This window comes from Mrakia frigida (genome assembly GCF_051309035.1).
Source record: "Mrakia frigida strain ATCC 22029 unplaced genomic scaffold BDY24scaffold_4, whole genome shotgun sequence".
Classification (NCBI taxonomy): domain Eukaryota; kingdom Fungi; phylum Basidiomycota; class Tremellomycetes; order Cystofilobasidiales; family Mrakiaceae; genus Mrakia; species Mrakia frigida.
Window position 1 is genome coordinate 519,960 of NW_027481277.1, and position 23,880 is coordinate 543,839.

A 23,880-nucleotide genomic window follows, 5' to 3' on the forward strand; every position below is an offset into this window, starting at 1 on the left:
CGCACGTTGATCATGGTGGTTTCCGCAGTTCTATACTTTTTCTCAACCTACCTTGATTCGTTTCAGTAGGACGTCGTCGAAGAGGCCTTTGACCTTGCTTCGTCTCCGCTGGAGCTCGCTTCAGCTGTCTGAGAAGATGACTTACTGACTAGGTCTTGCTCTGCTTTACTCTATTGGTTACTACAGGAAAGACGACTTTGGTGAGTACTCGATAGACGGAGTCGTCGGTCCTCTCGAGCTCGCAAAGGATTCGAAGGAGGATCGAACCTGACCGACGTGAACTTCTTTCCTTCGTCCTTTTGCGACCGTTCAACAGAGAGGTCGAGGCCTGGCAGATCTATCCATAGCAGTAAGAGGTTTTACATATGAAGTCAGATCTATAACACAAGCAACGAAAACAAAGAAAGGAGTCAGCTCGAGGACGAGAGAGGTAGAGAAGAGGGAGAGGCGACTTACCGTCTCCTACTACTAAAGCTTGAGGAAAGACGTGTCAAGATCGTCGTCAAATCTGTGAATCACCAGCCGGCCATCCTGTCCGACCGAGACGATCTAGAAGGGGGAAACGGGGTGTCAGCTCGAGCGAGACGAAAGAGAAAGTTCGAGACGAGCTCGCCTTGGTCTGATCGAAAGCGACGCAGAAGACTCTTTCTGTAGGAGAAAAGCAAGTTCAAGAGATGTCAGATTGCGACTTGAGAGATAGAAAGACAGAGGAACGAACGAGTGTGTCCGTCGGTGAGTTCTCGAACGAGCGTGTGAGTTTTCCGATCCCAGATCTGCAAAAACGAAAAGGAGGATCAACGAAATGAAGGGTTCAAGATGCAGGAACGTAGCTCACCAGAACCGACTTGTCGTAGGATCCGCTCACGATCAGATCTTTGCTTATCTGCAGCGTTCGAACCTGAAAGAAAGGATCAAGGTCAGCCACGACGAGATTCGAGTCGACGACGAAATGGAGCCGAGCCTCACGAGATCTGTATGACCTCGACGTCCACAGTTGCAGATGCATCTAACGTCGTGCGTATCAACGCCTCCCTGCAAACAAGAGTCCGGTCCAAAGCTGACTCCGGGGTGGGTCGCGTCCTCGAGGTCGAACAGCCTCACTTGTGAGTTGGAGGAGCCGGAGATCACAAAGCGACTTTGGAAGAGAAGACAGTGATCAGAGTTGTTCAATGAAGAGGCAGTGGAAGATGAAGACTGACCCGTCAAAATCGATGCTCGCTACTCCTCGCAGGTGAGCTTCGAGGATGGCGAGAGGCTCACCCGTCGACGCGTCCCAGATCCTGATCGTGCGGTCTCCCGAGGCTGAGACGATTCGGCCTCCAGCGAGAGAGACTGCGTTGACGGCTGAATAATATAGATATTAGGGTTAGGATCAGAAGAAGGGGACACACGATGAGCAGGGAGGGAACGCACCCGCTCGATGTCCGTCCATCCGAAGGAGAGGCTCGAAGGTCGTCGCGTCGAAAGTTCGAATTGTTCGATCTGAGAGAAAAAGGTGTATCAGGTTTCGATAAATCGGGATGAGAGAAAAAAGCAGGCCTTCTGAGACTCACCTTTCGAGCAAGAAACGATTCGGATCCCGTCTGATCTCACACAGAGAACCGAAACGTCTCCGTGAGCTTCGATAACGGTCTCCATCCTCGAATCAACCAACCCTTCGTCTTCATCCCTCCTGGTACCATCTGCTCCTCTCCCATCGACCCACCAGACCACCAATCTACCATCAGAGCCGGCGCTCACGACTCGTACTCCTCCCTCTCCAACTCCCTCTCCGACCCACAAACTCAGCACGCTCCCGTCGTGACCCCCTTCCAACAGCCCGACGACCCTTTCCTCTCCCCTCGTCAAATCCCAGATCCTGACCGTCCGATCTCTCGACGATACGAACGCCCAGGATCGTTTCCAAAGGGTGCAACTATAGGCCGCTTGAGGAGGAACGAGGAAGAGAGCCGATGGGCTGGGAGTGTGAGGTGTGAGGGTTTGGAGAGTTGGGTGGAAGCTTGAGGAGGAAGGGCGAAGAGAGAGGATGCGGGACGTGAGGTAGAGTTGCTTGTAGTTTGGAACGTGAGTTTCCTGGTCGAAGCCGTCCGCGTTGAGGAACGAGGTTGGAAGGAAAGTGGGTGGCGGAGGACGAGGGAAGGAGTGATTGTGAAGTGATTGATGGGTGAAGAGTGACTGGAGAGATGCTGGAGAAGAATGGCGTGTTGGTACGGAGGAGGTAGTGAAGGTGGGCGTGAAGAAGGAGAGGAAAGAGGGCTGCTGAGAGGTCGACGGAGGAGCTTCGCTCATCACGACGTCGGTTCCTCCTCCTCCTGCTAGCCAGGGTTGTAGGACTGCCCCGGCTTCTGCACTCCACCGAGCAGTAGAATCTCCGTCCTCGTCTGGTCCCCATCCCTCGTCGTCGCCCGCTTCCTGTGGGAGCCTCGGACTGGATCGTCGAAGATAGCATTCGGCTTGTCGACGTCGTAAAGTCGAGATTGGAAGTGAGGAGTAGTAGGAGATGGAAGCCGAGTCGCAGAGTGACCTCCAAAGAGCTACAAAAGGGTGAACAGAGATTAAACGAGTCAAAACGACGGCCAGCGATGGGGAGGCGAGGCGACGCGGTGGACGCACCTTGATCGTTGGCCAACTTGTTCCAAGACCGAGAGACCAACCCGCAGACGAGTAGGCTTTCGGACGGAAGATAGTTCAACACAAGGAGAGCTACCTCGGGAGGAAGTAGCTAGAGAGAAGGGAAAAGCGAGTTCAGCAGGCGAATCAGACCAAAGGGAAAGGGAGGGGAGGGAAGCAAGGTGCGAGCTCACCGAAAGAATGTCTCTCCGGAGTAGACCATCGATCTGGGACTGGATGTTGATGAGCTCAGAGCTTGTGAGACCTCTTATGAGCCGGTAGGCTTGTTCTATTAGAAGTCAAGAGGGATATTTCGTCAGTTTTTGAGGTGGAGGAAGGGCTGACTGAAGATCGGGGAAAGAGGGGAGGACCGACCCAACTTCCGACGCCGTTCCAGCTCCTGGGGAGCTTCCGAAGGGTTGCTAGACGCTGTATGGGTTGTAGGCGTGTCCTCCAGAATCATTTGGGTGCTGTTTCCGAAAGGTTAATTGTTGTGGTTAGCTGGGAAAGAGAAACGAGAAGGCACGGTCTGCCGGGCCCTTCTCTTTTTCGAGCTTCCTTTGAGCTCACCTCAAACTGCATCCTTCTCCTTCCCCCCTTCCCCTCTTTCTTTTCTCTTTTCTCTCTCGGACCCAAGACTCGCTTGGACCTTAGATGGCTTCCTCTCTACTCGCATCGAGATCGATTCTCGCTCGGTCGACCCTTCAGCCCACGCTTCGAGCTTCGTCTTCGAAGCTCGCTCCTTCCTCCTCCTCCCTTCCTTCCTCTCACTCCTCCTCCTCCACCCCCTCCCGACGATCCTTCAGCCACATCTCAGTCACATCTGGACTCGGACTCAACTCCTCTGTCCTCTCTTCGACTTCGAAGCTCGCTCTCAGTGCGCGAAGCGCACGAGAGCGTTCTTTCTCAACCTCTCCCTCCCTCCTGGCCACCATCGCTCCTTCGACTCCTAAGCTCGACTCGGATGGATTTATTGCACTCTCGCATATCCGTACCTTAGCGGTGATTGCGCACGTTGATCATGGTGATTTCCGCAGTTCTACACTTTTTTTCAACCTGCTTTGATTCGTTTCAGTAGGACGTCGTCGAAGAGGTCTTTGACCTTGCTTCGTCTCCGCTGGAGCTCGCTTCAGCTGTCTGAGACGATAACTTACTGACTAGGTCTTGCTCTGCTTTACTCTATTGGTTACTACAGGAAAGACGACTTTGGTGAGTCCTGATAGATAGCCTTCTCGCTTTCTCGAGCTCGCAGAGGACTTGAAGGAGGATCGAACCTGACCATGGCGAACCTCTCTCGTCCTCCTTTATGTCTTTCACCAGGTCGATCAACTCCTCCGACAATCTGGAACCCTTAAAAAGCTCTCTGATGCTACCCTCCTCGCCGGATCCGTCGCGATTGACGCCGGAACCGACTCAGGATTCGTTACGAGGGCGATGGACAGCAACGATCTCGAGCGAGAGCGAGGAATCACCATTCTCTCGAAGTGCACGTCCGTCAACTACAACGAGCATCTCATCAAGTGAGTATATACGTCCAGGCTATCTCGTAGAGGTCTTCTGCAGCTCTAGGGCTTCAGATCGTCGAATTCAGAGCTGATTTAAGCGTTTTGGTTCGGCTCGTCGCTTCAAGCATCGTCGACACTCCTGGTCACGCCGATTTCGGAGGAGAAGTCGAGCGAGTCTTGTCTATGGTCGACGGAGTCCTCCTCGTTGTCGATGCTACCGAGGGACCTTCGACTCAGACGCGTTTCGTCCTTGGAAAGGCTCTCAAGGCCGGTCTCAAGTGAGTCTTCTCCTTTTCGACGCGTCTCTCTCGCCTTCAGAACTGACACTCTCGCCTCTGGATTATTTTCTCAGGCCCATCGTCGTCATGAACAAAGCCGATCGATCCACCGCTCGACCCGAACAGGTCGATTCCGACATTCTCGACCTCTTCTGCGCTCTCGGAGCCACGGACGAGCAAATGGATTACCCTCTCATCTACGCTTCCGCCAAACAGGGATGGGCTTCCGTCGAGCCTCCCGCCGTCCCCACCGCCGAACAGGAAGCTACCAACGTCCCTCCAGCAACCGATATGGTCGCTCTCTTCGACATGATTCTCAAGGAGGTCCCTACGCCCGAACGCCTGGATCGATCCAAACCCTTCTCGATGCTCACCACCCAGATCGACTCGGATACCTACGTCGGAACGCTCTACCTCGGACGAGTCGAGAGTGGTGTGATCAAGATTGGAACAAAGCTCGTTTCGTTGGATCCTGAGGGAAACAAGGTCGGAGAGGGGAAGGTGACCAAGTTGTTCGGTCGGGTTGGGTTGGACAAGGTCCCGATTGAGAAGGCTGCTGCTGGAGAGATTGTCAGCATCGCTGGAATTCTCGGTGGAGGTGTGAATGTTACGATTGTTGAGGAGCACGCTGAGATGAAGCCTCTCCCCGTGAGTTTCCTGCTTCCTTTCTCTCTCTCACTCGATTCTCGACGCGTCGTTCGTTCACTCACGCTGACTTTCGACTCTCCTCGCTCTTCCTTCCCTTTCTTCGCTTCTACAGTCCACTCCTCTCGACCCTCCCACCATCTCCATGTTCGTCTCCCCCAACGACTCTCCCTTCGCCGGCAAGGAAGGTTCCAAACTCACCGCCGGAATGATCAAGGAGCGTCTCTACAAGGAAGCCGAAACCAACGTCGCTCTCAAGGTCATCGAGAACCTCGAGTCGGCTGAGACCATCGAGATCCGAGGTCGAGGAGTCCTTCACTTGGGTATCCTCCTCGAAACCCTTCGGCGAGAGGGATTCGAACTCGCCGTGTCGCCTCCCACCGCCTTGCTCAAGAAACATCGAACGACCCAGGTGATCTACGAGCCGATCGAGGAGGTGACGATCAACGTGCCTAGCGAGTACATTGGAGTGGTGACGGAGAAGATGATGAAGAGGAAGGCCGAGATTCTGAGCTACGAGGAGGAGGATGGAAAGGTCAAGGTCGTGATGGAGGTGCCAGCGAGAGGGTTGATCGGGTATGTCAGTGGAGAGTTCAAGAACGATGTGCATGGACAAGGGTGAGCATTCGAACGTTTCTTTATCTTTCTTCCCGTTGAGCTCGAATCTGACGCTTGTTTCTCCTTTCCTCTCTCGACGCGTCTCCTTTCAGAACCCTCAACCACATCTTCAAAGCCTATGAACCTTTCCGAGGAGAGATCGCCACCTCTCGAAAAGGATCGTTGATCTCTTCCATCCGGGGAGAAGCTTCGTCGTACGCCATCATGCCCTTGCAGTCTCGAGGAGTCATGTTCGTTTCGCCCGGAGAGCATGGTGAGCAGTCGTCGTTCTCTTTTCCTTACCCCCGTCACATCTCCTCCTCATAGCTGACTCTTCCGCTCCGTTATCTCTTCGTTCGCTATCAGTCTACGTCGGTCTCGTCGTCGGAGAGTCCGGAAAGGGAGACGAGTTGAACATCAACGTCTGCAAGACCAAGGCTTTGACGTGAGTCGAGTCGTCTCTTCTTTTCTCTTCGTCTCGTCTCCTTCGATCTCGTAGCTGAACCTTCCCTCTCTTTCGACGTGTGCAGCAACTTCCGAGCCGCCGGAAACGACGACAAGAACTTTGTCGCTCCAGCCAAGAAGATGACCTTGGAGGAGACCATCGCGTACTGTGCCGCCGACGAACTCATCGAGATTACGCCCAAGGTGAGATCCATACCCACCGTTCACTTTCTTCTCGAGAAGACGAGACGAAATTCTGACCCAACCGTTCGTACGTTGCGTCGTGTCACAGAACATCCGACTGAGGAAGAGAGGACTCGAGGTCGCCGACAGGAAGAAGGCTGGGTTCAAGTCCGAGTTGGGATGGTTGGATGAATAGGTTTAGATGTTAGCTCTATACTAGATTTATAAACTTTACTTCTTCTTCTTCTTCCTTCCCTTTGAAGACGTTCAAAGGAAAGGAAAGAAAAACGAGAGGCGCGGGCTCAATCTGTCCTTCCTTCCCCTTCGCGCGAGCTTCGTCCCTTCCTTCCCTTCCCTCCCAACCACTTCGAGCCTCGTCCTTTCCTTTCCTTTCGCTCGAACCCATCCTTCACCCTCCTCTCCTCCTCTCCCACCGTCTTCTCTTTCTCCTTAGAGCTCTCGGAGACACCATGTCCCTTCCTCATCACCTTCGTTCTCACAAGGAAGCGACCAAGGAGGAAACCCAGCGCGAGTTCTTCAACATCTCCAAAGCGGAGGAAGGTGGGTTGAAAGGAATGGAAATCAACTGCGTGTTGAGTATCGAAGGAGAAGCAGTTCATGTGAGTCCAACTTGGAGGGTGAGAGAGGTGATGAAAGGAATGGGAGGAGAGGTCGACGACGCAAGAACGATCTCCTTCGTCTTTGCTTTCTCATCCGATGCAACAACAAGCTCAGCTGAGCTTGTTAGAAGAGCTCTCTCTCTGTAGACTGACCTTCTTTAACCTTTGATCTTTGCAGGCCGGTCGACTGTACCTGCTCCCTCCTTACCTGTGTTTCCTCTCTCTGGATCGTCGTTCAGCGAGGTTCACGATCCCTCTCTTCTGCATCCGAAGAGTAGAACGCTTAAACTCGAGAGCAGGAGTCTTTGCTCTGGGAGTGGGATTGTGGCATGGATTGAGAGTCGTGAGTACACCCTACTCGCTATCCTTTGCTTTTCCTTCCGAATCCCCTTCTTGAGAAAGAAGGTTGAGGACGAGCTCGACGCTGCGGGGGAGATGGACGAAAGGTCGAGAGCTGACTTCGGGTTGATTTGGTATAGATCTTGCAATTAACAAGTCTGCTACCTACAGCCGAACATTTCTGTATCCTTCTTCGAGACGCTCTCAAAGCTCAGGTGAGTCGTCCTCTCGCTCCAGCTCCTTTCGTCCGTTCGTTCAGCCAAGCTCACCTCCCTCCCTCCCTCTCCCAACCCACCTTGATACACCCACCAGCTCCCCCAAATGAAACTTCTCAAACCCTTCACCGCCTCCCTCTACTCCGAGTACCTCCTCACCTCCGCCGCCGACGACGACGCTGCCACCGCCGAAGGGGACGCTCGAGGAGCAGGAGGCGAAGGCAAGGGCATCTACGAACGAGGGCTGGGAGAGACCCATGGATTCCCTGGGGATGCGAGGAAGCTGAGGGAGAGGAGTAAGATCAAGCTTTGGAAGGAGTATTTGGCTAGTGAGTTTCGGATGGGGGTTGGGTTGGGAGGGAGGGAGAGGGAAGAGGAGGAGGAGAGAGAGCTGATCTGGTTTTGGTTGAATGAACAACAGGTCATGGGAGGTCTTTGACGCGTGAGTATCTCTTCCGCCACCTCTGTCTTTGTATAAAGCGTGGAAGCTGACCCCGACCCTCTATTTTCTGTAGTTCTTCGCTACCCACCGTTCCAACGACTGCTCCAGGTCGGTCTGCCGTCGCGACTGAGAGGAGAGCTGTGGGAGACGCTCTCTGGGTCGATATGTAAGCCCCTCTCTCTTCTTCGATCGATAAAACAAAGCTGACCGAGTTTCCCGCTTTGACGTTGAACAGACCTCCGGTTCGCCAACAAGGGAGTGTACGAGAAGATCCTGCTCGAGAACAAGGGGACGATCACGCCTGCGACGGAGGAGATTGAGAAGGATCTGTGAGTCTCCCCAGTACTACCACCCTCAGCTCTTTCTTCGGACCGTAAACTGAACACGGTCTTTCGTTCGCAAAATGCAGGTATCGAAGTCTCCCCGAGTACAAAGGGTTCCAGAACGAGGAAGGGATTGGGTCTCTTCGAAGAGTCCTGACGGCGTACTCGTTCCGGAATCCAGAGCTGGGGTACTGTCAGGCTATGAACATCTTGGTGGCTGCCATTTTGATGTGAGTGGATGCGTTTTAATCGAGGAGTTGAGGGAGGAGTGAGGAGAGCTAAAACTGACGACGCGTCGTTCTTTTCTTTTCAGCTACATGTCCGAGGAGCAGGCTTTCTGGCTGCTGGAGGTGCTTTGTGATCGACTGCTGGTACGTGTCATTTTCCTGGTTCCCTTCTAAGATCGTGCCGAGCTGACCTCGTCGCTCTTCTTTCGTTCTTAGCCTGGCTACTACTCGTGAGCTCAGCCTTCCGTTCCCTTCTTCTTCCCTTCCTCCGCTGATTATTCCTCTGCTTCGCCTCATTGCAGTCCCTCGATGCATGGAACCCTCCTCGACCAACGAGTGTTCGAGGCTCTCGTCACTCGATGTCTCCCTATGATTCACGAGCACTTCCAGTCGGTTGACGTGCAGCTTTCCGTCGCGTCGCTTCCGTTCGTCACTTTCCTTCCCTCTTGCCCTCCTACGCCAAGTTCGAGTCGCTGACCTCTCCTACTCTTCTTCAGATGGTTCCTGAGTCTGTACATCAACTCGATGCCTCTCATCTTTGCCTTCCGAGTCGTCGATTGCTTCATGGCCATGGGTCCCAAAGTCTTGTGAGTTTTCCGTTTTCGACGCGTTTCCTTCGAGCTCGAGCTCGACTTCAACTGACGTTCTCGTTTCTTCATCTCTCTTCACAGGTTCCAGATCGGTCTTGGTGAGTTTGGGTCGAGGAAGCTCGAGCGAAAAACGAGAGAGCTGACGTCTACTTGCCTCCCTTTCAGCCATCCTCAAGATCAACGGAGAGAAGCTTCTCGAGGTCACGGACGACGGAATGTTCATCAAGTGAGCCCTTTTCTACGTGTGCCGAGTTTAAAGGGCGAGTGCTGACTCTTGTTCTTTTGCGAAACAGCCTGATGAGAAGCTACTTCGCCACCATCGGAGATTCTGCTCATCCCGACCACCCCGACTCTCGTGTTCGAGCCATCACCAACTTCCAGGAGCTGCTAGGTTCGCTCCCTCGCCCAGCCTCTCCTCTAACTGATTATGTTTGCTGACCTCGTCTCGTTTCGTCCCACTAAAGTCGTCGCCTTCCGAGAGTTCTCCATCATCACGGAAGACACCATCGTCACCGAACGAAAACGGTTCCGAGCTCAGATCGCAGACGAGATCGAGTCCTTCAGTAAACGAGCGGCGGTGAGGAACCTCAAGACGACGGGGAAGTTCACGAAGGAGCAGGTTTCGATCATCTATGGTTCGTCGTGTCTCCCTTCTCTCCCTCTCGTCTGAACGAAGACTGACCGCGACCTTCGTTGCCTTCCTCTCGCAGACAAGTTCTTCGCCGCCCTCTGCACTGCTGATCCTTCGAAGGACAACGGAACCATTACTGGGAACGGAACTCCTCCTGGGTCGGCCAACCCTGCTGATGAGGGAAGGATCGAGACGAGGATTGATTTGAAGACGTTCAGGTGAGTCGAGGTTCGACGCGTCTTCTCGTCTCTTTCGAACTGATCTGACTCACGCTTCGTATTCGTTTTGTTCAGGACCTTCCTTTCCGAGATCGCCACTTGGGCTCGAGAGGACACCATCATCGTCAACCTCGGGTTCGAACGAGTCGAGAGGAAGATCGCAGATCACGAACTCATCGACCGTTTGTTCTACTCGTGGGATCGCTCCTCGAAGGGCGCTCTTTCTCTTCATGTGAGTTCTTTCTCGCTCTCGAGTCTCTTGAAATCGAGTTTCTGACGTACATTGTTCTTCCTCAGGACATCGTCGTCGGGCTGGATCGAATCATCGGAGCCGGTCTCATGGAATCCATCGAGTTCTTCTTCCTCCTTCACGTTCGTCCCAATCCCTTCTCCCCTCCCTTCTCTCCTCCGTTTCCCTCTCTAACCTTTCCACCTCTACCTTCCCCTTACAGGATAACAACAAAGACGGCTACCTCACCAAAGACGAGGTCCTCTCCCTCTCGGAATCCCTCCTCTTCGTCTTCCGAAACGAACCAGGAGACGCCTTCCTCGCCGCCGTCTCCAAGTTCATCCTCAACGCCTACGAGTTCGGAGACGAGAACTCGCCAACCATCCCTGCTCCCATACCTGAGGGTCAGGGGGAGCTGGTGCCGGTGGAGAGCATCGAGGAGGAAGGGTCGCAGGTGAGGATGAGGGAGAGAGCGGACTCGACGGCGACGCCGGGTCATCATTCGAGTCCGTACTTGAGCTTGGCGACGTTTAGGATGGTGGTGCTGGCTGACGAGGTGAGTTTGATTGTCTCCGGTGAGAGGGAGGGAAAGAGAGAGAGAGGAGGCGGAGGCGGAGGCTGATCGCGTCGTTTTCGTTTCGACTTCTCGTTCGACAACAGCTCCTCGAGGCCTTCTTCGAATCGGATCTCTCGGAATCGTTCCAGCTGCAACCGGTGGCGAACTATCGAGCTGCTCAGCAGGCTAAGACTGGTCTCTGGGGAGGAGTGAGTCGTCTCTCATCTGTCGTCGAGCCTCTCGATCGATCTCGTTTGCTGACTTTTCCTTTCTTGCCTTCTTCGCTTCAGCTCATGGGCATGGTCTTGACCGACGAGAACAAGAGCTCCTTCAACAGCTTCGCAGATGGGATCGGACAACGATTCGGAAGGCATCAGGTTCGTCTGTCACCTGGCTCCCTCCAAACCTCGACGCGCGATTCTGACCTCGTCCTTCCTTCGTCCTTTCCTCCCAGGTCGTCAACCGTCCCGCCATCGGCAAACCCGACGCCCCTCTCGAACCCAAACCTCGTGAATCCCTCCTCGTCGGCAACCGAGACGAAGGTCGTCGTCCTTCCGTCTCTTCCATCTCGTCCTCGATCAAGACGACCGCTTCGGCTTCGACGATCGCAGCCGAGAAGAAGGAGAGGGAGGAGAAGGAGATGGTTCAGAGAGCGAACGAGGCGGTGATGGAGAGGCAGAGGTTTGCGATCGACGATGTGGGGGATGATGATGATGGAGGGGACTTGGGAGCTGGGGAAGAGGAGGACGATGGGGTTATGGACGAGGTGAGTTTTGAGGGCGAGGGAGGAGAGAGGAGCTGAGCTGAGCTGACATTCGTTGTTTTCGTTTCGGTTCTGATGATCAGGTCGAGGCTTTCCTTCGAGCGAACGGAGCGGATGATGTTGGTCTTACAGGGAAGGATGCGGAACAGGCACAGGGTAAGATTTCCTCTTCTTTCTTCCTCTTCCTTTCGTTCCTCGACTGACCTTCCTTCGGCCTTCATTTCAATGCAGCTCTCCTCACCGCTAAACCAATGGAAGGGTTCTAGTCTCGTTCTCTCTCTCTCTCTTATTCAGTTCTCGTCTCGTAGAGTTCGTTGTTTCTTCGTTCGTATCGTTTTCGAGACGCGTCTCGTTTGACCGTTCGCTTTCTGCGTCCCGTTTCCTCCCTTTTCCTTTCGTTTCGCTTTGGCCACGCTGTGTGATAGCCCTTCTTACCGGCTCTTCCTTTTCTCTCTCGTTTGATGATGATCACCTTCACGATTCAACTCCCGTGCCGTTCTTCTGGTTCTAGGGCTCCTGCTCAGCTTCCTCCTCGCCCTCTCGTATGGCCCTTCGACCGGAGGATTAGTTCAAGACTATTTAGCAGTATTTCGGAGTAACCTGTTTTCGTTGTAATCTCGGTAAGGACGGTGGAGAACCACCGCCCTGCGTTCGCTTCAGAAGGTGAGCTTGAGCCTCTGGCCCTTCTTCCTGTTCGCTCTCTCTCCTACCCTTCTTCCCGTCTGAGTTCAGTACCTCTACCCTCCTCCACTCCGGAATTCAGAGTCTCTTACTGCAGCAAGGAGTACCAGAAGCTCGACTACAAGGTTCATCGACACTTTAGCCTCGCCATAACAGCTTATTTCTCGCCCTCAACATCCCTCGTTGCTCGCATTGCGCCCTCGTTCAGCCAGACGTCGAAGGAGGGAGGTTGAGAAGATGTACAGACTGCGTTGATCGCTTCTGCTCCAGGAAGGGGTGCAGAAGGGCTGCCGTAGAACATAGGACGTCCGGGTTGTGCTCGAAGCTGAAGCAGATCGCAGACGACGAGCGGTCGCGTGTCTGCCCACCCCCATACATCTTTGTTTCTCTTCTCAATGCCGGCCTCAGGCTTCGAGAAGGATACATAGTCTGAAGCTCGCAAGTTTGCATCCTTCACCAAACCGAGTTGAACTAAATCTCCCGATCTACATAACGATCCTCGTCGTCCTCCTCTCCCTCCCCTCCCCCTCCTTCGTTCAATGCCCTCCAATAACTATCGGAGGAGGTCGAGGTGGACCTGGACGTCTATTATCCGGCCCCTTGTGTTCATGGATGTTCTGAAGAAAAGGACGGAGCGTTTTGAAAGAAAGAAGAACGAGACGAGACGCGTCAGTCGAAACGGATCAAACGTCGAAGCAAATTGAAGCAAACACAGAGTCGTACTAAAAAAAAAAACTCACAAAGTCCTTGCCCACAGTTACCTTATATTTCCTCCTCTGCTCCGCGTCCAGCAACTGCAAAACCTCCAGCAACCTCCTCTCGTCCTCCTTCTCCGAAACCAAAAACTCAATCCCTCCGTCGCTAAACTCCTTGCACTCCCTGACTCCTCGAACTCCCAGCTCCCACAGAAGACGCTTCCAGCCCTCCTTCTCCTCAACCTCGCTCCTCTCTTTCCTGCTCTCCCTCCTTCTGAAGTCCAAGACGTGATATGGCAAGGCCTCGACGAACTCGCCCGTAAACGGCAAGTAAACTGGGTTATTCTCGAAACCCGCCATCAAGTGCTTCCCACAGTGCAGAACTCCACCACTCGAGGATATCTTGAACAGCCTTGTCCACCTCATGAAGGCGTTCGTGATCCAGAACTGGTCGGATTCGACGATCTCGAACAACGTCGCCGACTCCTCCTCCTCCTCCTTCGGCGCTGGGTGGTAGATCTGGGAGTAGGTTTTGGGATCCAGATGAGCAAAGACCTGCAGCTGAGCACCGAGGGGCTCGTTATGTCTCCATTCGAGGGTTACGTGGTTGATGGGGAGATGGAACGATGGGTTGGGGAGACGAGAGCGAGGTAGGTTGAGACGGCGGTCGTACAGGAGAGGACCGAGGGGAGGAGGTGGAAGGAAGAAGTGGAGGTTGAGCATAAGGTGCAGTCCTAGGTGGGGTTGGAGACGAGACGAAGTGGGAGGAGGAGGGGAAGGCTGAGGGAAAGGGAGAGAGGGAAGGAGGAGGGACGTGTGAGCTTGATCTTTCCGTTCTTTAGTGCTTCGCTCGCCTCCACGAGTGTGAGTGCTTGCGTACCTCGTGAAACAAACAAGCCATCTTGAAGTACGAGTCTACATAGATGTCTCGCCATAGAAGGGGTCCTGCGACCTTGAGAGGAGGTCGAAGCAGACGAGAGAGAAGGCAGCGAGGGTCGAAGGGTCGTCCGTTTCACGAACGATGGCGACGACGATTTCCCAGGGGACTTTGGCAGAGAAATCAGAGGATAGCGAGAGTGAAGACGAGATGGGAGAGAGGGCCTGAGAAGAAGGAGGATGTATGAGCTTCTGGGAGAGTAGGAGGAGGGAGGGAGGAGACGGAGAGAAGGGAGGGGGGAGGAGATGAGGAGCTCACGAGCTGAGGATTCCCTGACATCTGAGCTTCGTTCGTTACAACTTCGTTGTTGAGTTGATTCAGAGACGAGTATGAGACTTGTAGCTGGACGAGATTGGTCGGTTTGCTTTGAAAGGAGTTGTTGGCCGGTTGAGGAGAGGGAGGATGAAACGAGGCAAGCTCGAGCTGATCACCGTCCTCCCTTCTTCCCTCCCCCCCACTTCAAATCTCCAAACCTTCTTCAGGATGCCACCCACCTCTTCTTTTACTCCTTCCTTTCCACCCGAAGTTCACAGCCACATCTTAAAGTTCTACGACCCCTCAACGCTCGCAAAGACGGCTCGAGTTTCCCTCACCTTCTTGGAGCTCTCCTGCCCTCTCCTCCACAAAAACATCACCATCCAAAGATTTGGTTTGCGAGTGATGAACCAGGCCTTGAACCATCTCTATCACTCCTCAGAACGGACTCTCGTTCTTTTCTTTCGGGCTGAGCTGGGTGGGACGACGCGTCGACGATCGACCGACGAGGAGACGCGCTTGACGCTTTCTTTTTGACTTTACCTTCCAATTTTTAATGACTTACGAGCCTGCTCGTTTTCAACCCATCTCGCTAGAGGACAAAATTTGCGCGTTCTTGTTTGGCTCGTCACGAGCAGGCTTCTCCGGCAAGAAGAGACCTCTATAAGCGATCTCGATTCGAGCTTCCTTTTCTCTCCTCTTGTGTTCTTTCCCAACACCCATCTCGAATCCTCACCCTTTCCCTCTGTTCACCTCAGAAACTATCTTCTCCTCATCAATGGCGTACCCTACTCCCACCTTCATCGCTTCCTCTCGACCGTCCCCGCATGTCCTTCTCCTCTCGCTCGCTCGACCTCCCGTCAATGCGTTCTCTGAAGCCTTCTGGAGGGAGCTCGGGGACACGTTCAAGGCCGCAGGAAGGGACGATGATGTCCGAGTCGTAGTGCTCGCTTCCGATGTCGAGAAGGGGTTCACAGCTGGGCTGGATCGTAAGTTCCAAAGGCAAGAGATGGAGAAGGAAGGAGAGGAGGTGGTGAGCTCGAGCTGACCTTCCTTCCATTCTTCGCCTCCCCTGCTTCTTGAAGTCATGAGCGCTAATGGAGAGATCGGAGCCTACGGAAGAGTCGATCCTGCTAGGTCTGCTCTCGCTATGCGACCTCACATTACAGTAAGTTCTTTCCTCCTTTCTACAACGACGACAGAGAAGGGGAGAGGAGCTCCGGGGTCGAAGCTGACCGACCTCTCTTCCTGCTTTCTTTCCCTATCTTCAGGACTTCCAAGACGCCATCTCGCAGATCTCTCATTGTAGGGTACCTGTTATAACTGCTGTACACGGTCTCTGTCTCGGTCTGGGTCTCGATATCATCTCGGCGGCAGATGTTCGAGTTTGCTCCTCTGACGCGAAGTTCTCGATTCGGGTGAGCCCTGTTCTCCCTTTCTTGCAACTCTACGAGCTCTCAGTACTGACTCTCACTTTAGGAAGTCGTCGTTGGACTGGCTGCCGACATTGGATCCCTCCAGCGAGTGCCAAAAGTGGTCGGAAACGACGTTCGTCCTTCGTTTCTTCCCGGTCTCGATTCTTTGTTCACCTCTTCTTCTTCTTTATACTTAGTCTCTCGCGAGAGAACTCGCTCTTACAGGAAGGTTCTTTGACGCCAGAGAAGCCGAGAAGATGGGACTCGTGAGCCGGATCGTGACAGGCTCGAGAATCGAGGTCCTTTGTGAGTCGACGCTCTCCTTTCTTCTTCTTCGTGTCCACTCAGCTCACCTCTTCCTCCTCTTTCCAGCTGACGCACTCGGAATGGCCGAGGAAATCGCCAAACTCTCTCCCATCGCTGTTATCGGAACCAAGCATCTCCTCGACCGTACGTCTCCTCCTTTGTCGTGCTCGTTCGACGCGTCGTTCCCTATCCTTGTATCACCAACCCGTCCTTTGCCCATTTTTCAGACGCCCGAGATCACACTATCCAGGAATCCTTGGACTACACGTCGCTCTGGAACTCGGTCATGCTTCAATCCCAAGATTTCCCTGCAACCGTCGCCTCCTTCGCAACCAAGAAGAAGGTCGTGTTCGAGTCTCTGGGAGCGAAACCTCAGAAGAGAGGACAGTCGAAGCTCTGAAAGGACCCTTCCCGGACTTTGAATATTTCTTTGGTTCATTTGCTTTACGACTTTGATGATGAACCTGCCTCGACAAAGCGATGTCTTCTGCGAGCGAAACGCGTCCGAAAAGGTGAGACGAACTGGCTGAGGATAGATCGCAAGCAAAACAAAAACAGAAAGCGAGAGGCGGAGGAAAAGGTAGAACTAGGTAATAGGGGACTAGATGGTCGTGATTGAGAAGTGACGGAGGGAGGGGGAGAGATGGGACGGGCGTAGATGGGTAAGATCGAGGGAGAGAAAGAGGCGGACGACGAAGGAGGAACGACGAGAGCTTTATCGACCCTGCTGAGCCTGCATCATGGCGGTCATTCGAGCGTGGATCACGGGGTAGTTCTATGTAGCGAGGAGGAGGAGAGAAGAGACGAAGAGTGTCAGCAAAGGAAGAAAGACGGGGGACGAAAGGAATCGAGTCGGCACGAACCTTGGTGAAAAGAAGCTGAGCTTTGGAAGCTTGCTCGAAGGTGATCTGTAAGAGAAGATGAGAGTACGGTCAGCCTTCTCTGTATTGGATAGCAGTTAACTGAGAAAGAACGACGGCGAGAGAACGACGCGTTTCGGAAACTTACAGCCTGAACCAACTCCTCCTCGGTCCTTCCAATCAACTTGGCCTTCTGGAACATCTCGATGGCCTGATCGATCTTGCTCTGCTGCAGGGAGATCTGAGCGAGAGTGACGATGGCAATGTCGCACTCGGGATCGATCTCGAGGGCCTTTCGGATCAGAGGCTCAACCTCGGCGAAGTCCTCCTTCCATCGGAGGAGACAGTTTCCCTTGTTGACCATTGGGAGAACGTTCTTGTGTCGAGAGGGCCTGAGAGTGAGGAGGAAGTCAGCGTCGGAGAAAGGGAAAAAGGTCGGACGCGACTCGAAGACGAAAAGAAAGGGCGAAGGAACTCACTTGGCCTCCTCAATCTCGATAGCCTTGTCGAACTTTTCGATAGCATCCGAGAATCGCTGCTCGGCGAGAAGAAGCTCTCCGCTGAGAACGAAGAACGTGCGAAGAGAAGGTCAGCTTCGACCGTCCTTCGATCCCCACGATTCCCACTCCCTCCGCTCAAAGACAAAACAGAAAGAGATACTCACTAGTAGTTGTATCCTTCACTCCTATCAGGGAACTGCTTCAAGATGTTCCTGAACGAGCTCATGGCGAGAGGGATCTTCTCGAGTCGGAATTGAGTGACGGCTCGCTGGATGTGAGAGAAGATGAACTCCGGGTCGAGTTCGCTAGACTTGGAGTAGTCGTCCATGGCCTTGTCGAGCTCTCCGGCGATGAAGTAGACTGGGGAAGGGGAGGGAAGAGAAAAAGAATCGTCAGCAACGGGAACGAAGAGAAGGATGAACGAGCGTCGAACTCACCCTGTCCTCGGTGGTAGTAGATATCAGGGTCGAGAGGGTTCTGGGCGATGGCAGCCTCGAAGTCTCCGAAGGTGTCGGCGATGTTGTCTGAAAAAGGAGAAGGAAGGGAAGAGAAGAGGGTCAGCATCGTCCGACGAAAAGACTGAAACGAAAACGAAGGGCTGGACTCACTGAGCTCCATGTGAACGGAAGCGAGCTTGACCCTGCTCTGAACCAAACTGGGCATGATAGCAATAGACTCCTCAAAGTCCTCCTTAGCTCCCTCTCGGTCGTTGATGAGGAACCTGCCGAACGAAAAGAGGGAGACGCGTCAGTTCACTTCGGCTCGACCTTAACCTTTCTTTCCCTCCTTCCTGCCATCTTCCGGTTCGAACAAAAGAAAGGACATTCACTCACTTGAAAGTTCCCCTCAAGTTGAGAGCCTCAGCCTTACCCTCGGTCCAGGTGATGCCCTGAGTAAGAGCCTCTTGAGCGAGAGTGAACGCGTGCTTGTGATCTCCAGCCTCGAGAGCCTCGAACGCGAGGATCAAAGTCGAGTCGGCTTGAGTCGAGGGCTCAGGAAGAGCGGGAGCGGGGTCTGTTGGAAGGAAGGAGACCAGGCAGGAAATCAAGGTCAACAATCGCGTCCGAAAGGGTCGAGAGAGAGAGAGAGGACGAGAAGAGAAGTTGGACGAACGAGGTCGGAAAGCGTCGAGGTAAGCAGTGATGAAGGTGGAGGAAGGGAGTTGAGCAGGTCGTGTCTGAGAGATCAAAGTCAACCGAGAAAACTGTCAGCGATACGAGCACACGATCAACGGGACGAGTTTGACTCACCCGGAGGATGTCCTGAGCCTCTCGAGTAGCCATCTTCTTCAGAACGGACTCGAGGGTATCTCCAGTCTGGGGGTCCTTAGCAGTTGCCGACCTCTTCGGAGGATCGAGAGCCTCGAGGAGAGTGCAAGCCGTGTAGTCTGTGAATGGAAGGGAGGCGAGGATGAGTAAAGGTCGAAGGAGGAGCTCAAGAGACGAAGCGAGAAAGTTTGAGATCGAGATAGGAAATCAAGACGCACCTCGAACAGCCTCCTCATCCCTGTCCAGAGCCTCAAGAGCAGCAGCTCGACGACGAAGAGCCTTGAGGTAGGTGGTGTCCAACCGAAGAGCTGAATCGCAATCCTCGATGACCTTCTCGTGTTGAGGAGGAGCGAGGGAGTTGTAGGCTAATCGATAACCAAACGAGGATCGAACAGAAGAGTCAATGCGATGTATACGAGGCTCTCGAGAGCTCGAAGGGAGTTGGAAAGGAGGTGAAGGCGAGGGAAGGGAAGGAAGGGAATCGAAACGAGCTCGAAAGAAACGAGCTCCCTCCCTCCCTTCCTTCTCCTTCCCAGCCCGCCCGATCGAAGCAAAGCGCATAGAGTACTCACAAGCAGCCCTGTTGGAGTAGAAGACAGCAGACTCTACTGGCGAAACGGCGATGGCCCTGGTGTAGAAGTCGATGGCGGAGGCGAAGTCCTTTTTGGAGAAGAGGGTGTTTCCTCGAGATTTGAGAAGGTTAGCGAGAGCGGTTCGATCCTCGGCGGACATGGCGTCGATTTCGGATGCTGAGGGCGAGGGGATGTCTATAGATCGAACGAGAGCAGACCCAAGAGCGAGGTGAGCATGGGAAGGGAGAACTCGAGAGGCAAAAGGAGTAGGAGAAGGAAAGGGAGGGAGAACGTACCATCCTTCTTCTCGACCTTCTGCTCCTCCTCGACTCCACCGTTCTTGACCTCCTCCTCAGCAGCAACTGCAGTCTTCTCCTTCTTGGGCTTGACCTCCTCCAAGAGAGGTCCATCAGGATCGTTGACTCCCTTCTTGGCCGACTTCTTCTTCCTCCTCTTCGAGGAGCCACTCGTGCTTGCTCCTGCTCCTCCTACGGGCTTCCCTGACTCGAGATCGATCTCGGGTCCTCCCTTCGCTCCAGGTCCAGCGGTGGTGGTGTAGTAGTAGTATCCCGCGGCAGCTACGGCTACAGCTCCTGCTCCTACGAGGAGAGCCTTCTTGTGAGCTTGAACGAACGAAGTCGAGGAGCTGATGAGACCGGAGGAGGGAGGGTGGATGAGATTGGAAGGAGGAGCGTGAGGAGTAGGGTTGACGTGGTGGGTAACGTGGTGGATAGGACCCAAGTTGGCCATGCTGAAAGAAGAGAAGGAGAAAGAGAAAGAGAAGGGAAGAAGGAGAAGATGGCAGTTAGGGAGCACAAAAGAGAAGGGGTCGAAAAAGGGAAATGACGAGGAGAGGCAGAGGCATGGCAACAAGACCTCTCCCAAACGCTCACCTTCCCTTCTCCTCATCTTCTACACTCGGCGTAGCAACCAGGGAGAGAGTCATGCTCCCCCTTGCTTTCCTATCCCTCGTCATCTTCGCGTCTTCAGCAGCAAGAGCAGACACGGGCGACTCTTTCTGCTCGACGGTTCGTCCGATTTCCTCCGTCTTCACCTCTATCCTTCGCCTAAGCTGATGTATTGCCCTCGTCGATGTATATATACAGCTGGTGTGCTGCTCAGCCGTCAAGAGCTCGTCGAAAGTAACCTGTGAGTTATGAGGAACCAATGGAAGAAGAGAGAAGGAAGGCGGGGCGTGAGGAAGCTCACCTGTTTGGTCGCTTCCCTCTTGCCTCGTATAGACACTCTCTCTCGGACACCTGCTAGTCAGATTTCAGATCCTGGCTTCGGATGGATATCCATAGGGTGAGTTTGTGGTTTTGGAGAAGGGAGGAGGAGAGCTCAACAGAGAACGACGGAAGGGAACGAGAGCTGAACCGGCCTCTCCCTCCCTTTGCTCTCTTGCTTTCGTTCTGGCTTCAACAGATGGGGAACGACGATGGCAAATTCTCCGAGTGAGTGTGGATCTACTGTATGGGTGTAGCTGGGAGAAACGGGGGAGCTCTAGGAAGGCGGGAAGGATCGAAGGGGAAGGGAGAGAAGTTGGAAAGGTCGCGAGCTCGAGCTCGTTGTTCTCCTTCTCCTTCTCCTTCTTTCCCTTTCTACACCTACTAGATCGCTGACCTCTGCTCTCTACTCACTACCTTCGTATCCAGTGGTGATAGTGGTGCGTCCTTCCCTAAAATCTTCTCGCAGCCTTGACGCCTCTGCTTCGAAGCTAACTTTGTTGCTCTCCGCCCCACGTCTCTCCCTCTCCACGCGCCTCTTTGTGTCTCCTCCTCTTCCTCTCTTCTCGCCCCTCCGTTGACCCCCTCATCTCCCTCCTACAGTGGCCAAATCAAGATACCTCCATCACACTCTCTCAACGATCCTCACGAGCTCAGATTCAACCCACGGAAACCACTCCCTCCTCGGTAGCGACCCTCGAAACCTACGCGTCGTTTGTCAACTCCTCAGCCACCTCCATCACCTTCTCCTTCGACGACTACACAGCTCCAGGCGTGGTACCTATCATATGGGCTTATGTACGTCCACTCACATGCTCCGTATAGAGTTTCGATGCTCGGCAGATCTGTTTCTCGATCGTTAAGCTTCGTTGAGCTGACTTTTCACGCTCCCTTTCTTCCTCTTCCTTTGCTTCCTTATCCTTAGAGCAACACGAATCCTGGCTCTCCCTCTCCAGCAGCCAATATCGCTCAGCACAGAGACTCAGGAGCTACTACCCTCGATCTCACCAAGGTTCTCACGAGTTCAACAACAACGACGCGAGCGGTGAATTCGACGCAGACGGCTTCGGTGCTGCAGACGGCTAGTCAGGCTACAGGGAAGCCAGTTGGTGAGTTCAGTTCTACGATGAGAGAAGGAGGAAAGCAGGAAGATCGAGCTGATTGTGTTTGCACTCTCGCCTTCAACGAAACCAGCGACGACAACGAACTTGACGGCACCTCAAGCAACTCGAGTCGTAGGAGGATCCTCGTCCCCTACTTCGGACGAACCTTACACTTCTCTTCAGAGGATCATCATCGCTCATGCTACGTTTGGAGGACTAGGAGCGATGGTTCTGATACCGACGGGAGTTGTGCGTCGCCTTCCTCCCTTTCGTTGTCTCGAAGTCGAAAGCTGATCCGAAGTTTCTCTTTTCCAGGTCATCGCAAGACTCCTCCGAGCGTTCTGGCCTCACTGGATCACGGCTCACTGTGAGTTCCGAACCCTTCTGTCGATCCGATTCCTCGTCCTCGTCGATGAGACGCGACTGACTCTCGCCTTTTTTCCCTTCCCTTCCCCTCTGCTTCAGGGCTGGTCCACGTCGTCCTTTCCCTTCCTTTCATCGCCATTGCTTTTGGTCTTGGAATCCATGTTTGTCCCTCATTCTCGTTCGATCCTTTCAGGGTCTCGTCGAGCTGATCCTTTCCCTCTTCCTCTCCCAGGCCACCAACCTCTCGACCGGAATGACCTCGGATCACTTCTGGTCTTCTCATCGGGCCCTTGGATTGTCGGTCTTCATCCTTATCATCTTCCAGATCGGGTTTGGAAGCGCGGTGCGTTCCTTCTTTCTTCTCTCCTCTCGACGCGTCGGAACCCTGGACTGACCCACCCTTTTTCGGTTGTTGCTGCAGATCCACCTCCGCCCCGCCAGTCATCATTCGAAGGCTCAGATTAAGGGAAAGAGTATACAGAACTGGCTCCATCCTGTGGTCGGAGTGTTGATCTTGGTGATAGGTTGGGCGACGGTTTGGTCTGGGTTTGGTGAGTTGTTGGCTATCTCTCTTCGCCGTCTCTCGCCCCTTCTCTGCTGACGAAACGTCTTTCTTGCTGCTTCCTCAGACGAATGGGCTTCCTCCTCTGGCCTAGGATCCGTTCCCAAGGGAGTTCGAGTCGCCTGGGGTGTCCTTCTGGGCGTAGGTCTCTCTTTCGTCCCCTCCTCCCTTCTCCTCTCTCCTCCCACTAACAACCCTCCTCTTCTTTCTCCCTTTCGTTCACACAGATCTTCGCCCTAGCCTACCTCCTCGGCCTCTCCCTCCTTCCCAAACAGTTCCGCCAACAAAAAGCCGACGGTCTTCGCTCTCGAGAATCTCGAGAAATGGTCCTCGTCAAAGGAGCGACGAGATCGAGAGACCCGTCGGATTACTCGTCTGCGCCGATGGTCATCTCGAGTCCGATCATGGAGGATCGGAAGAACGCAGCAGGAGTTTGGGATTCGGAACACGACGAGAACGGGCTGCATCGGTACGAGGACGAACGACGACACCCGCCGTTTTCGTTCCAGGAGGACGAGGAGGAGCTGCAGAGGAGGTCGAAAAAGGAGGAGGGCGAGGGGAAGGAGGTGGGGATGGCCTTCTGATCCGTTTCACTCATTTTCGTCCTTTGTACCACCTCCTTTCGTTTGGTCCTCTGCTTGTACCCTCTCTCGCCCACTCTCCTTCTCCCTCTCTCCCTCTCCCTTTTCATGTACTCCCACCCATCCCATCTACCCGCTCTCCATCTCTTCCTTAGGCTATACCTCTCTCTCCTTTATACTCCTTTAGTTCTCGTTCTGGGTCTGCATCCCTCTGCTCTCCTCCCGTTACTTCACACCCTCTCTTCGCGTCGGTTTCGCTTTTACTTTATTCTGGATTTGCTCCTTTGCTCCCTCCCTCCCCTTTATTTACCCACTGCTGGTTAGTTCTCCTCTTTTCCTCTTCTTTACAGTGCTCGTGCTTTCTCGAATGGATCTGCTAGCGAAATCGAATGAAGAAAGCGACGCGTCTGGTTTGTCTTCTTTTCAAACTCGCCTCCCGCCCAGCTTCCCCTCTCCTTCCTTCCTTCTGCGTCCCCTTCGCAGCCGAGCTCGTCTCCCACTCTCCTGGTTTCAATCAATCCAAAGCCATCTCTGATCTCCCCAAACAAAGCGAAACCCTCTCGTTCGTTTCGTTCCGACCCTTTTCTTTTCTCCTCTCCCGCTCTCGAGCCTAAATCCCTTCCTTTTTGCGTGCATGAGATGGAACGAGATGAGATCTGCAGGCGAACGACGCGCGGGAGTAAAATCACGTTGAGGAACGAGCCAAGGAGGAAGGGAAGGCACAGGGAAGAAGGCAAAGTGAGTGTGGCGGAGTAGTTTCAGTTTCTAATCGTCGGATCGTTTCAGACGCGACGAGGTTCAAAGGAACGAGATGGAAAGTCAGGCTCGTTTAAGAGAAACCCTTTTCGGGTAAGGAAGCTATCCGGGTGAGATTGGGAGGACTGGCTGTGGAAGTATAGATTTTGGGACGCTCTGCAAGATCTGGGCAGGCGAGAAAGGAACTGTCAGTCAAGCAGAGCTCGAACGCGAAGCGGTTTGGCGAGCTCCTTTCTGCTTCGTTTGGCTTCATTTTTCCACGCTTTTGGAGCTGGAAGTCTGAGCTGCCCGAAGACTATAATACTGAGCAGAAACCAGATTTTAAAAAATACTTCCGAAACGTCACTTCTAAAACAGCTCGATGACTTTTTGGGACCCGACT

At 53.7% G+C, this 23,880-nt stretch overlaps 7 protein-coding genes across 7 annotated transcripts; 5 read left to right on the forward strand and 2 right to left on the reverse strand.

Moving 5' to 3' along the window:
• Positions 1 to 313: 313 nt before the first annotated feature.
• Positions 314 to 3,106, reverse strand: BDY24DRAFT_378168 (F-box/WD repeat-containing protein). Its single transcript, XM_076638881.1, has 12 exons — positions 2,986 to 3,106; positions 2,805 to 2,899; positions 2,614 to 2,722; positions 1,554 to 2,534; positions 1,414 to 1,482; positions 1,200 to 1,344; positions 967 to 1,135; positions 836 to 898; positions 719 to 773; positions 614 to 648; positions 457 to 549; positions 314 to 377 (listed from the first exon to the last, which is right to left on the reverse strand). Exons 1-11 carry the CDS (start codon positions 3,071 to 3,073, stop codon positions 469 to 471), a joined length of 1,890 nt encoding a protein of 629 aa, XP_076499920.1. The 5' UTR covers positions 3,074 to 3,106; the 3' UTR covers positions 314 to 377; positions 457 to 468.
• Positions 3,107 to 3,264: 158 nt separating this feature from the next.
• Positions 3,265 to 6,454, forward strand: BDY24DRAFT_336580 (uncharacterized protein; the record flags this gene model as incomplete). The annotated part of the gene is made up of 9 exons (XM_076637241.1): positions 3,265 to 3,634; positions 3,806 to 3,819; positions 3,931 to 4,130; positions 4,241 to 4,393; positions 4,468 to 5,041; positions 5,154 to 5,656; positions 5,749 to 5,909; positions 6,002 to 6,080; positions 6,166 to 6,454. The coding sequence occupies 9 exons, from the start codon at positions 3,265 to 3,267 to the stop codon at positions 6,452 to 6,454; spliced, it is 2,343 nt and encodes a 780-aa protein (XP_076499921.1).
• Positions 6,455 to 6,622: 168 nt separating this feature from the next.
• Positions 6,623 to 11,937, forward strand: BDY24DRAFT_378173 (rab-GTPase-TBC domain-containing protein). The gene is made up of 25 exons (XM_076638882.1): positions 6,623 to 6,882; positions 7,061 to 7,225; positions 7,362 to 7,436; positions 7,534 to 7,765; positions 7,858 to 7,878; positions 7,952 to 8,044; positions 8,114 to 8,207; positions 8,288 to 8,431; positions 8,515 to 8,572; positions 8,645 to 8,658; positions 8,731 to 8,853; positions 8,926 to 9,015; positions 9,100 to 9,116; positions 9,184 to 9,244; positions 9,312 to 9,409; positions 9,483 to 9,653; positions 9,729 to 9,867; positions 9,943 to 10,099; positions 10,165 to 10,239; positions 10,320 to 10,652; positions 10,757 to 10,861; positions 10,943 to 11,029; positions 11,107 to 11,418; positions 11,499 to 11,571; positions 11,647 to 11,937. Exons 1-25 carry the CDS (start codon positions 6,733 to 6,735, stop codon positions 11,679 to 11,681), a joined length of 2,922 nt encoding a protein of 973 aa, XP_076499922.1. The 5' UTR covers positions 6,623 to 6,732; the 3' UTR covers positions 11,682 to 11,937.
• Positions 11,938 to 12,573: 636 nt separating this feature from the next.
• Positions 12,574 to 13,486, forward strand: BDY24DRAFT_378175 (uncharacterized protein). The gene is made up of 2 exons (XM_076638883.1): positions 12,574 to 12,713; positions 12,837 to 13,486. Exons 1-2 carry the CDS (start codon positions 12,636 to 12,638, stop codon positions 13,443 to 13,445), a joined length of 687 nt encoding a protein of 228 aa, XP_076499923.1. The 5' UTR covers positions 12,574 to 12,635; the 3' UTR covers positions 13,446 to 13,486.
• A 1,210-nt stretch (positions 13,487 to 14,696) lies between these two features.
• Positions 14,697 to 16,205, forward strand: BDY24DRAFT_378177 (ClpP/crotonase). Its single transcript, XM_076638884.1, has 7 exons — positions 14,697 to 14,972; positions 15,069 to 15,151; positions 15,255 to 15,401; positions 15,463 to 15,531; positions 15,596 to 15,704; positions 15,771 to 15,848; positions 15,932 to 16,205. The coding sequence occupies exons 1-7, from the start codon at positions 14,762 to 14,764 to the stop codon at positions 16,102 to 16,104; spliced, it is 870 nt and encodes a 289-aa protein (XP_076499924.1). The 5' UTR covers positions 14,697 to 14,761; the 3' UTR covers positions 16,105 to 16,205.
• A 10-nt stretch (positions 16,206 to 16,215) lies between these two features.
• Positions 16,216 to 19,780, reverse strand: BDY24DRAFT_378180 (uncharacterized protein). The gene is made up of 13 exons (XM_076638885.1): positions 19,201 to 19,780; positions 18,905 to 19,099; positions 18,551 to 18,697; positions 18,315 to 18,451; positions 18,178 to 18,241; positions 17,898 to 18,078; positions 17,673 to 17,785; positions 17,502 to 17,588; positions 17,229 to 17,424; positions 17,044 to 17,124; positions 16,713 to 16,956; positions 16,568 to 16,612; positions 16,216 to 16,479 (listed from the first exon to the last, which is right to left on the reverse strand). The coding sequence occupies exons 1-13, from the start codon at positions 19,652 to 19,654 to the stop codon at positions 16,420 to 16,422; spliced, it is 2,004 nt and encodes a 667-aa protein (XP_076499925.1). The 5' UTR covers positions 19,655 to 19,780; the 3' UTR covers positions 16,216 to 16,419.
• Positions 19,781 to 19,786: 6 nt separating this feature from the next.
• BDY24DRAFT_378185 (cytochrome and DOMON domain-containing protein) lies at positions 19,787 to 23,127 on the forward strand. Its single transcript, XM_076638886.1, has 14 exons — positions 19,787 to 19,932; positions 20,011 to 20,053; positions 20,146 to 20,209; positions 20,330 to 20,358; positions 20,560 to 20,570; positions 20,734 to 20,928; positions 21,056 to 21,239; positions 21,325 to 21,482; positions 21,549 to 21,600; positions 21,699 to 21,760; positions 21,832 to 21,942; positions 22,021 to 22,150; positions 22,229 to 22,302; positions 22,389 to 23,127. Exons 1-14 carry the CDS (start codon positions 19,849 to 19,851, stop codon positions 22,743 to 22,745), a joined length of 1,554 nt encoding a protein of 517 aa, XP_076499926.1. The 5' UTR covers positions 19,787 to 19,848; the 3' UTR covers positions 22,746 to 23,127.
• Positions 23,128 to 23,880: the final 753 nt, after the last annotated feature.